Here is a 12,109-nt window from a genome sequence, read left to right as displayed (position 1 = left end):
ATTGTAAAAACTAGTGTTATTCATTGTCGCGCGTTGCGCGATTTACAATATGTATTGTGTTATCCATTGTCGCGCGTTGCGCAATTTAAAATATGTATTGTCGTGTTATCACAATATAGTTTGTTGCAAGAAGGGAATTCATCACAAATCTTGAATCTCATAACTTGACCTCTGCCACCACACGTAGAGCATACCTTCGCCCTGTATCTATAAACATATCAAATATTTAAACTTACTTAATCATCAAACTATCAGATGTACATACAAGATATTTGACAAATATCTAAATGTTACTCAACTATCAAACTTACTCAATTTACATCAGTCACTAATAATACTAAAAACTAAATTTTTTTTTTCATCAATTGATGTTGCTAGACTAATTGATGACTACAAGATGTGTTCGACTTAAAACAAATTATTATTCTGATTCTTTAAAGTGAAGCAATCAAATTTACAGTAGCAAGTAAAAAGTTGTGAGAATACTGATTACTGTCTTTAATATAAACTTACTCAACTATCCCCTATAACGTTAAGGGTGATATCATCTCATAATCTAATCTGATGTTGATTCTTTCAAATTGTAACACTCCTTTTGTAAAGGCACATCAAATACAGAACATGGCACCTTAAAACCAAACAAATAACTCAATTACTGGTAAATTTCATCAAAAAGGTACTAAAAACAAATTGTACAAGTCTAAACGTTGTGGGTTGGTGTTATAACCTATCATCATATTAACATAATTTTAACTCTTGCTACACACAAGTACAACACACAAACTTCTAGCTACAGCCTAACATCATATTAACATAATATAAATTCAAACCAACATGATGTTTCTAAATATAAAAAAATATAGCTACCACTGACCTGAGCTTTGTTAAGAAACATGCCCGAGCTCGTTCGAACCTCACTCTGAATACTCTTACCAGATTCATTATCAGCAACCATCGATTTCTCGAGCTTAGCCTTCGCCTAATCACAAATCAGTATCAAATTAGTGACTTAATGGATCGTTAACGGGTCGTTGGGAACTCGAATTCGGTCTCAGTTTTCTTTAGTTACTCCTTACCGTATAACCCAAATTTGATAAATTTAACCCTGAAGTATATAAAATTAGTCACAATACCTTTACCCTATATTATACATAAAAAGCCTCATAGAAATTTCACAAGCCGCAGACTTTTCTACACAGAAAATACTAATACAGTTGGATTGAAATTAAAAACAAAATAAAAAAAATACAAAAAAAAAGATGAACTATTAAATACCCACCAATTAAATAAGATGATCACACACACCCTACATCAAATACCCTTATAATGTATAAATGAACCCAGGCAATCGAGCTAAGGTGACTCGAGCCTAATCATGTTGGCTTGGTTTATAAGGGAGCCTAGGCCCAGCTCAAATATTCAGTCAAGTTTAGAATTGGTTTAAGGGCAGATTTTGAGCTCATGCTGGCTCGAGCATATGTTTAATGGTTGAATTTGAAAGAAAATGTATAAATACATCTGAGCCATCTCTGGTTAAATTTGGTTAAATTCGAGACTGGTTCAGAATTTTAGCCATGCTGAATTGCCTAGTCATCTTGGGTTAACTTTGGGTCGTGCTCAAGCTGACCATGGGTCAAGCAAATAATTAACAGTTGAATTTGGAAGAAAATGTATAAGTGAACCAAGCCGAGCCCCAGGTCAAATACTATGCTCGACTTAGAATTCGAGCCGAGCTCAAGGCTCAAGCAAATGATTAATGGCTGAACTTAGAAGAATATGTATGAATGATGTCTAGCACTGCTGAAACACCAAAATATATGGAAAAGAACAGTAAATAATTCCCAAAATTTAATTCTTGATTGATATGAAATAACAATAAAAGGGGGCCTTTAGGGTAATTAATTCTACATGAAATCTTCAAACAACTTACAGCAACATGGAAAATGTGTTATATAGGGTTCCATGACGGACTCTTAAATCATCACCTGATCAATCGTATTAACATCCATTTGAGCAGGAAACTAACTCACCATGAACAAATTCATTCTCTCCGAATGAAGGACTCCTCGTAACATGCTCCGAATCGTTATCATCTTCCATTCCTGTAGATCAAACTACAAAGAACGATTAGATCTGCAAATTTTAAAACTTGAAGAATGCGAGTATAGTGGAAATGGATTTGAAGCATATACGAATGCGAGTATAGTGGAAATCGGTTTTTTCAGATGGTGGATATTCTATTGAGAATGTATATTGTCATTTGCCTATTCTACCATTCACAAACCAATAAGTTCGGATATTAGACAAATCCCAACATTTTTTGTTACTGACATCATGACAAACAGTTGGTGGGCTTCAAAAAGCTTATCCAATTAGAAAATAAACATCAAAATGGAAGCCTAAAATCACAATTAAGTAAACCTAAAAATCACATGCAACTGAACAAAGACATGAAACAACAAAAAGAATTTTGTAAAATCAAGCAAAAAAATAAAGCAAACCAAAAAGATAAATCAAGATAACAAAGAAGAGCATACCCGTAAACATCAAGACAATATCCTCCAGCGAAATCAGTGGGTGGCGATTATCTCCGCCGAAAACCGCTTCAACCTTGCAGAATCGTCAACCGTTCGATCTGGGTAAAAACGGGGCATTCAAAGGTATACCGGTTGTTGGAGAGAACCCCAAAATCACCTCCGTCATCGATTCGCAGCAGAACCCTAGTCGTCGGAAACCCGCTTCCGATTTCTGAGCTTCATCAGCCTCCATCGTTTCAATTGAGATGAGCACGGAAGTCCTGTGTGGATGACCGGAAGTGACGGTGGGGGAGAATTCTGGGCAGTTGTGGAGAAAATGTGATTTAAATAGGGAGGTGGATTGGGAAAGAAATAACGCGTGTGAAGAACCGCCCAAATTACCCATTCACAATAAACCACGCCTAAAAAATCACTGTTCATTTAATTGTCTTATTAATAGATTTAGATAAAAACTCAACTATAATGTTGAGAAAGAAACTATAATTAAAAAAAAAGTTTAAATAGGTTTAGTAGACCAAACCAAAATTTTTTGTTGTCAAAATTTATTTTTAAGAACTAAATATTTTAAGATAAATCTTAAAGACACTCTTATCTTTCTATATAATAAAGGAAGAGTATCCAATCCTAGGTGTTAATTTTTCAAGCCTCCTCCCTTAATTCGATTCTAGGTGTCAACTTTTCAAGCCTCACTCCTTAATCCGATCCTAGGTGTAATGAAGATGACATGTTCCTATTCAAGCCGAAAAGAAAACAACTTTCAATTCGACTTAGCTTTTCCATGACGATTAATAAAGCTCAAGATCAAATAATTCCGCACGTTGGTATTTATCTACCCTAAAAAATTAACAAAAGTATATCACCAAATAATCGATAAACTAACAGAAAACAGTGCCAACATATCACGAATAAGAGATAACTTAAGTACTATACAATAGGATGAGGATCATTACAGAACACTAAATATTGCGAGAACAAAAAGAACAACTCTAAATCACTAATATTGAGATTTAAGGTTAATGTTTTTTAAAAGTTTATGTTTCTTACATTCATATGTGTATTACATATACATAAAAAAAACCATATACTTTTGGTTTTCTGGCGCCAGAGGCTGTGGACCTACTTAGTCGAGTTCAAAGGGTCATGCATAGTAATGTTATGACCCCGAGATCTATGGACGTAGTTTTTAAAAGGCTTAGTTTTGCTATTCAAAAAGGGGTAGCGGCGCAGCTTGTTGCCCGTTTACCAACTATCTCGATGTAAATTACCTGTTTATTAATAAATAATAATCTCGCAAAAAAAAAATATACAAATATTTTATATATTTTTACCTACACATAGCCTACATACATGTAGGTAATTTAACCTACATATAACCTACCTATGTGTAGGTTATATAAAAACTGAAAATTTTTAATATTTTGTTTTGAATTCTAGGGTGAGAAACAATAAATATTACATTTGTAACATTTTCATTGACTTTTGAGGTTTTTAGGATTGAAAAAATGAGTAATTCATTTTGTTCTGCGTGTTCTCGCAATATTTAGTGTTCTGCATAGAACCTCCCCCCTATACAATATATCACGAGACGACTAATAAACTAACGGTAAACGAGTATCCTATTGTAAATCGCCACTCCCGCCACATCGTGTAGGGAAAAAGAACATATATGGGAGTGAGAAGATATATAATAGTATAGGGCATGGGTGTGTGTCGGTTAAGAAAGAGCTTCAAGTGTATATGGATTATGAGGTCGTTTTGTAAAGATGATTGGAATGTAGCGCAGAGTCTTATGATCAAGGGTTGTGACTCATTGCCAAGGAGACCGTGTCTCACTCGGGCTTCGAAGCTGTATCAAAAGCCTTACCCGATTAATGAATCTTTATGGAGGATAACTGATGAATTTGTTATTTTCTAATAGAATTTCTCTCTATGAAATTGATTTTCGGTTATGGTTAGGATTTATGGTTTCTTTTATTGTTTTGGTCTTTTGGATGATGAATCTGATAATGGGTAAAGGTGGATTTTGGTCTTTTCTTTAAATATGGCATATCAAAAAAGCATGCGGAAGATCATTGTATTAAGAATATAGACTATTACATGTCTTAAACTGGTTATTTGAATAATTGTTAGTAAAACATTTTGTATGGGATAGTATTTGAATATGCTTTTTTTGGCTTGAACAAGTTATGAAACTCTATTTAACTGACATGCAATAATTTACTCTCTATCGCGTCCTTTTCCCCGATCTCAACAACAGGGAGACCAAAGCCCGTAAGTTTCATTGCCATCAAGAATAGATGTGATGTATATCGAACTCATATGAGGTAAATCACGATCATCAATTGTCAAGAGTATTTGTTCTCGATTTCTCATTATGTGGTTCTACTGTAATATGCAAAATTGCAGGAGTTGAAGGCAATAACTAGCAAAGCTTTAGAGGTAGACCATGATATGGTCTAAATATCAAGATTTTGATGTAGTTTATATAAAATTGTTAGTTTTTTTTATTATTTTGTATTGGAATTAGATGAAATATTTTTAAAACAACCTATAATCCGTGAAGCTCACGGGTATATAACCTAGTTATATCTATAGCAATTGCAAGATTGCGTCCACAATATTTGTCTGATTGGATCACGTGACTAGATTTGTTTGATTGTTTTTTAGTTATGTTGGAGGGTGTGGAGTGACGCCCCTACCCACATCACACCAATATGCAAAAGTGTCATGGGGGCGTTATGGTGACCTTCCCTAGCCCCTTAGCGGGCCTGATATGAGAGAAAAAGAGGGGGGTTCACCATATGATCGTTTGGGAACGGTAAAAAAATTAAAATTACGTACAAAATAACCACAACTCATTCCAAATCTAACACAATGTCGAGGAAACTATAACATAGTGGATCGCAAAATATTACATAATGTCGAGAAAACTATAACACAATGCCGATAACACAATGTAAAAGAAAAAAGACGCAATAAATCATAAAAAATACATAATGATACAAATATAGAAAGGACACAATGATAAATAAAAAGACATAATGATGTAAACAAAAAGTTTAAAATTTACAAGGTAAACATCCTAAAACAGAAACCTAAAATCTCACATTATAGAGTTCGATAAAACGGTTTCCATTAGCGCTTGAATGAGTTCTATTGAACTCCGTCTAAAACGCTTCTTATGACTTTCTATTTCTAGAAAGACTTTGTATTTGATCTATTTCAACTGGTATAAATCAAAAATATTCTAAACATGTAAACAAAGAACATAAAACACACCCAAACATTATTATTACTATATATATTATTATTACTATATATTACTATATATTAATAAACGAATTGAAATGAATACTGATTTTAATATTATAATAATATATAGTTTTTTTAATACTTTTACTATTACTATATATTACTAAACGAATTGAAACGAATAATTATTTTAATATTATAATAATATATAGTTTTTTAATACTTTTATTATTTTAATATTATAATAATAATTATTTTCTTTATTTTTTAACTTTAATCCTTTTTTTAATATCAGGGGTTGGGATAAGTTTGGTGTCAACCGGTATCGAACCAGTACTGGTATCGAAAATACCGGTACGATCATGTTCGGTATCAGTACATGAAGGTAAAAATCGGCACTAATACAGAAAACGCCAAAATTTGGTGCCGAATTGATATTGGAAATCTTTTGGTTCGGGAAATTCAGTATTGCTACCCGGTACCATTTGCTCATCTCTGATCACGGTTACCGTAATTTCGTTCGCAACACGTTCGTAGTGATTTTAAAACACATGTAAACACAGACTAAATAACAAAAGAAATTCGTCGCAACGCGACGCCTAGTTAAAAAAAAAAGACCAATTAAATCTTGACCCACTTGTCCACACATCTCCGAGATATTTACTTAAAATAACAATTATTTTTTTATTTACTTAAAATAAAGGTTAAAAGTCTTAAATAAATTAATGAAGTTTCCTTTTAAATTTAAAATTGCTAAAAAATTTTTTATCAAAATTATAGGCTGATCTATAAAAGATTTTCAAATTTGAAAAACCAAATATTTAATTCGATGATTTGAAAAATAGGATATCTTTACGCCGAAAAATAGGATTTAGCAAGATTTCATTATAACGGCAATGCAGCAGCGTTTCACATTCTTATAAACAAACTCCTATATCTCCAAAAAAAAATTACCATCTTCCAACAAGTTAAATTCTTATTTGATTATTAAACAACCAAGAAGAATAATCGGCTATGGAGGGTGATGGGTTTTCATCTGCTGGAGACCAGCAAACAATGATCGCTTCCTTTCTTGAAGTTGCACTTGGCCAGACTGCCGATACTGCCCGGCAGTTTTTGCAGGTCATGATTCTTTTTTTTATATATATATAAAATTGGTTGTTTTTAATTAATTTATTATTAACCGGTTAGAAATCTGTGTATTATATTTATATTACACCAGTTGATTAAAATAGATATTAAATATGAAAGAAATTTAGTTAGTTAGAAACCCATCTAGTATGATACATTGGGTAGGTAGTTTGTTCATCAACGACATCAAACGGCTAGGTGGTGGGACATACTGTTTTGCCTATATTTGGAGAGTCATACTGTTTCTATAAATTATTTAATTAAGGTTATGCACCTTTCTCACTTGATAAGTTTGTGGTTTAGTTCTCATCCATACATAGCTGCTATGTAAATCAAAAGAAATTTCTACTCGAATCGAACATATGCCTAGAACGTTGTAATTTAGGGGCTGTTTGTTTGCCTCTTAACAAGGCTCTTAATGATTGAGACCTTGGTTCAGCACTTAATGGTTCAAACCGCTTACTGGTTCAGCACTTAATCATTCAAAAGTTGTCAAACAGCCCTTTAGTATATGTTGTGCCAGAAAAGATTGATTACTATGTTATTTGGTTTATTAAAACCAGGAATCTAGTGGTGTAGATTTCATATTTGTAACATTTTCTTATTTAAGTTCACAGTTTTGCAATGTTAGTTGAACAATGAAAATGGTGATTCTTATATACAGGCAACAGGCTGGAAGCTTGAAGAAGCTATTCAACTTTTTTTTGTTGGAAATGATTTTGGTCATGCTCCACACATTGCACCACCAGAAAATGAGGTGTTCATGCCTGATCAAAATTTCGGGTAATATTTTTACATGTGTTCATCCTAGTTGGATATTGTTTCATAACATGTGCTATATTCTTACTCCAGAGTGGCGGAAAATCACATGGGACTTGAAAATATTCAAGAAAATGATGGAACTGGCGTTCGTGCACCTTTACCGGTTAAAAGAGGTATCCTATACGACACACCGATGTATTACAGGTATCATACTTTGCTCACTTTCGCTTTCGGCTTCTTTTTTCTTGTTTTCTTGTAAGTATACCAACGAGTTCATTATGCGTTTCTTTATTATCACATCTTTAGACCATCACATGAAGCTTTGCATTATGAGAAATTAAAACGTCTCGAAGTCTGGGGAAAAGAACAAGCTTCCACATCAGCATCGGAAACTTCTAAAGATAATCTTGCTTCTTTGTATTGTCCTCCCTTTGCTTTGATGTACCATGGGCCCTTTGAGAAGGTAATTTATGACATTTTTATAAAATTTCTGTTTCTTTGTACCTTACGCCACAAAACTAACGAGTTCATTATATTTCGTATCCATAAATAAATTCATTCTTGATTTGCTACATTTTCAGGCGAAAGATGCTGCTAACAAACAAGACAGATGGCTTCTAGTGAACGTGCAATCCACCAGGGAATTTAGCTCACACATGGTATATTTTTACTTATCCTTTAAACAACATTTATAGCACGTAAAATGGTTGATCATTGTCGCTAAATGTTTTTTTATAATTACTATGCAGCTCAACCGTGATACTTGGGGCAACAAAGCTGTTACTCAAACAATCACCTCCAATTTTGTCTTCTGGCAGGTTCGTTTCTTAAATAAGCGTTAATCTATCAATTACAATGACTAACTGGAACTATAATATTCCGTTTATTTATGCTGTTTCGCCACGGGGTATTTTAAAAATATATTATTTAAATTATTAAACTATATTCCAACTCATAATCTGTTTACGTATAGGTATGTGATGATACCGAAGAGGGCTGCAAGATTCTGTCATATTACAAGCTGGATTCTGTTCCTGCAACTCTAGTAATTGACCCCATCACGGGTCAAAAGATGCGTTTATGGCGTGGAATGATCCAACCCGAAAGTTTATTGGAGGTACACTATATTATTATTCAGTTGTTAACTATAACATGAACTTTAGGCTACAATAAAAATCACTAATGTGCAAAATTTTCAACAACAGGATGTAGTACAATATATGGACAGTAGCCCAATGAATCATCTTTTACGCTTGTCTCGAAGACATTCAAGAGAAAGTTCTCTCGCTTCGCCTCCTAAACTCCAAGGTCCAACAATTTAATTTTTTATTTATTAATCTTAATAGTTTTAAGATCCTTTTTTGTTACATATAATATATGACTTATGCGGTCTTGTGAGTGCAGATGAAACAAATGAAGATGATGACAAAATGAAGCTGGCACAAGCGTCATCGATGAGAATGTTGAATGATATTAGTGAAGGGTTTTTAAAAGACCCGCGTGACATCAAAGAGGTCACGAAAAAAGAAAAGCGTGTTTATCCACCGTTGCCTGAAGAACCCAAAGGAGATAAAAGCTTGCTTTGTAGGGTCGGTGTCCGCCTTCCAGATGGATCAAGGGTTCAAAGGAATTTCTTACGCTCTGATCCGATACAGGTAACCGGGTTGGGCAGTTTGGTCAATGGGTCAAAACATGCATGTTTAGTCAAGTTATATTCTTTTTTAAATATTAATAAAAAACATAATATGATCTTTTAATAATAAAGAAATTTAGGAGGTTGTATGCATAACATATAAACATTAGGTGAATTCTAACGCGTTTGACCCGTTTGTATTTTAGCCAAATATATATTTTGATTATGTTTTTGCAGTTGCTGTGGTCCTTCTGTGCTGCAAAATGTGGCGATGAAAAGCCATTCCGGCTGACTCATGCTATTCCCGGGGCGGTAGAAGACTTGGATTATGACAGCATGTTAACGTTTGCTGACTCTGGCGTTGCGAATTCCATGATTTCAGTTACTTGGGAGTGAAGTTATCTGACTGCTGCTACAATCTGCGTTTGGTGCTGCAAATGTTTAAACCCATGTCTAGAACTTGTGACCCGTTGCTACTGATTATGAGCTGAAGATGTAAATGTTTTAATTTTAGTTTATGAGCTATTTTATTCATTATTGGTATGAATTTGTATAGATTCATATTCACCTTTTAGATTTTATGTCACATTTAACCAAGATAATCGTGTATATGTTAAACCCTCGATCACGGAGCACGGATACGGGTACGGGACTGGGGTACGGGGACGATATGGGTACGGGGAATGGCAAAACTAAAAAATACAAGATACGGGTACGGCAAAAAAATAATATTAAAAAATAAAAATATATTAAACAAAGTCCCAAAAATAAAAATATATTAAACAAAGTCCAAAAATATATTAAACTCCAAAAACATTACATCAACCAAAGGTAATTAATTATCAATAATCAAAACGTTTTCAAATTCCGGTTCATTTAGCGAAAGATCGGCAAACTCCAAAAACCCAACATCTTCGGTGAATGATGAATACTTGAATAGAGATGATGATCAGACTTGTTGTACGTGAATGTTTAGAATAGCATATATATTTATAAAAGGCCGACGTAGCATATATAATTATAAAAGGCCGACTTACGTATTTGGAAGTTAAAAGGGTTAAAACCTTAAATATTTTAGGAAACGTCCCCAATACTCTGTTTTGGAAGTACCTAATAGGGTACGGTTTTGTAGAAGTCCCCAATATCCGGGTACGTTTGGGTAACGTCCCCGAGCCGTCCCCTACGCGTTTCCGTCCCTGAGTCGTCCCTGGGACGGGTACTCGATGCAATATGCCGTCCCCGTGCTTCATAGCTGGCAACGGTCCAACTTAAAAAATAACCGGTGGTGGTTTCACATTTTCACATATTATAAACCAATGGACCTTTACTAATAGAACCTTAATTTCTTTGTCCCTTTTTCCTTTTCTGTTAGCAAAGGTCCATTTGTTTACAATATGTGAAAAGGTGAGACCATGCCGTTCAAAAAAAAAAAAAAAAAAATTGCCGTTCAAAAAAAAAAGGTGAGACCACCATTGGTTATTTTTAAGTTGGGACCGTTGCCGGACGACGGCTAATAGTTAGGATTTTTAAAATCCATTATTCCTTTAAACTAATAAAAATTTTTAAAACTTCTTTCGGCCACAATTTCCATCCTGTCTTCGACACGATGATCCATGTCAACTAAGGCATGAACTAATGAGTTGATCGAGGGTTTAACATATACACGATTATCTTGGTTAAATGTGACATAAAATCTAAAAGGTGAATATGAATCTTTAAACGTAAAAAAAAGTAAGAAAATTGTTAACATTTTGTTTAACAAGCACATTTGGTTGTTTTGCCAACACTTGAAATTATGATCTAGTCCCTGGATATAAAATATAAGAAGACAGACAAATAATAAGCCAAACAACTGGATGGACACGGACTACATCGAGCTGCAAATACGGTTCAACAGCAACCTAAGAAAGCAGCTGGATCTTCACAAGGCATACCTGAACTTCAAAATATGGACAAAGCTGACTCCATCAACATCTGGCTTTCTGAACCGATGCAAGTTCGGAAGTTCCACTTCATGAAATTCTTGGACAACCTGGGAATAATTAGCTTGAACACTTGTATTATGGCATTTGATTACTTTGTATCAAAATATCCTAATCAGTTCGTAGAAGTTCAAGAACATCACCAGATTAAGTTTAATCTGTATTAATGAAATGTATTATTGATCAAATGTATTGTTAAACAACTGCGTTGTTTTGATTAATTACCGACTAATGACCAATTACTAGGCATAAAGTTGCTCCAGTTAAAAAAAACAATTAAAGACGAAAGACTATAACTATATATGTAAGTTTTTATAAAAATACTTACATAAAATGTAGGCAGAAGATCAAATACAAATAATCTTAACATACTAAACATACAAATTGAAGGAAAACCCAAAAAGACAAGGTGGCATTTTTGTAATTACCACCAACTATCAAAGTTACAACAAAAAATACCTAAAAAAAACACAATTTTTTTTTAACATTTTTTATTAAAAAATCGCTACATTTCGTTAGCAAAAAAAAAAAAAAAAAATTTCTTGGCTGCTATTAAAAGTAGCGATTTTTTAATAAAAAATGTTAAAAAAATAAAATAAAATAATTTGTGTGTTTTTTTTATTTTTTTTAGATTTTTTTAGGTTTTTTGGGGGGTTTAGTTTTTAGCATTTTAGCTTGGGTGAGGGGGGGGTTAGGTTTTTTTTAGGTTTTTGGGGGTGGGGGGGGGGTTAGGTTTTTTTAGGTTTTTGGGGGTGGGGGGGGGTTAGGTTTTTTTTTTAGGTTTTTCGAGGGTGGGGGGGTAGGTTTTTTTA

At 33.7% G+C, this 12,109-nt stretch overlaps 2 protein-coding genes across 4 annotated transcripts; one reads left to right on the top strand and one right to left on the bottom strand.

The window, feature by feature from the left end:
- LOC110872877 (probable prolyl 4-hydroxylase 7) lies at positions 1 to 2,904 on the bottom strand. Of its 3 annotated transcripts, none has more exons than XM_022121777.2 (4): positions 2,538 to 2,904; positions 2,031 to 2,114; positions 875 to 979; positions 1 to 201 (listed from the first exon to the last, which is right to left on the bottom strand). In XM_022121777.2, the coding sequence occupies exons 2-4, from the start codon at positions 2,091 to 2,093 to the stop codon at positions 142 to 144; spliced, it is 228 nt and encodes a 75-aa protein (XP_021977469.1). In that variant the 5' UTR covers positions 2,094 to 2,114; positions 2,538 to 2,904; the 3' UTR covers positions 1 to 141. The 3 variants fall into 3 exon arrangements, with proteins under 3 accessions (XP_021977469.1, XP_021977468.1, XP_021977467.1); XM_022121776.2 differs by having other exon boundaries at positions 1 to 207; positions 2,031 to 2,102; positions 2,538 to 2,893; XM_022121775.2 differs by having other exon boundaries at positions 1 to 207; positions 2,538 to 2,891.
- A 3,784-nt stretch (positions 2,905 to 6,688) lies between these two features.
- On the top strand, positions 6,689 to 9,882 carry LOC110872876 (plant UBX domain-containing protein 7). The gene is made up of 10 exons (XM_022121774.2): positions 6,689 to 6,911; positions 7,585 to 7,703; positions 7,773 to 7,886; positions 7,989 to 8,145; positions 8,264 to 8,341; positions 8,432 to 8,500; positions 8,656 to 8,799; positions 8,888 to 8,990; positions 9,087 to 9,337; positions 9,553 to 9,882. Exons 1-10 carry the CDS (start codon positions 6,804 to 6,806, stop codon positions 9,709 to 9,711), a joined length of 1,302 nt encoding a protein of 433 aa, XP_021977466.1. The 5' UTR covers positions 6,689 to 6,803; the 3' UTR covers positions 9,712 to 9,882.
- The last annotated feature ends 2,227 nt before the right edge of the window (positions 9,883 to 12,109 follow it).

This window comes from Helianthus annuus, chromosome 8, assembly GCF_002127325.2.
Source record: "Helianthus annuus cultivar XRQ/B chromosome 8, HanXRQr2.0-SUNRISE, whole genome shotgun sequence".
In the NCBI taxonomy this organism is placed as follows: domain Eukaryota; kingdom Viridiplantae; phylum Streptophyta; class Magnoliopsida; order Asterales; family Asteraceae; genus Helianthus; species Helianthus annuus.
This window is presented reverse-complemented; position numbering and strand designations above follow the sequence as displayed.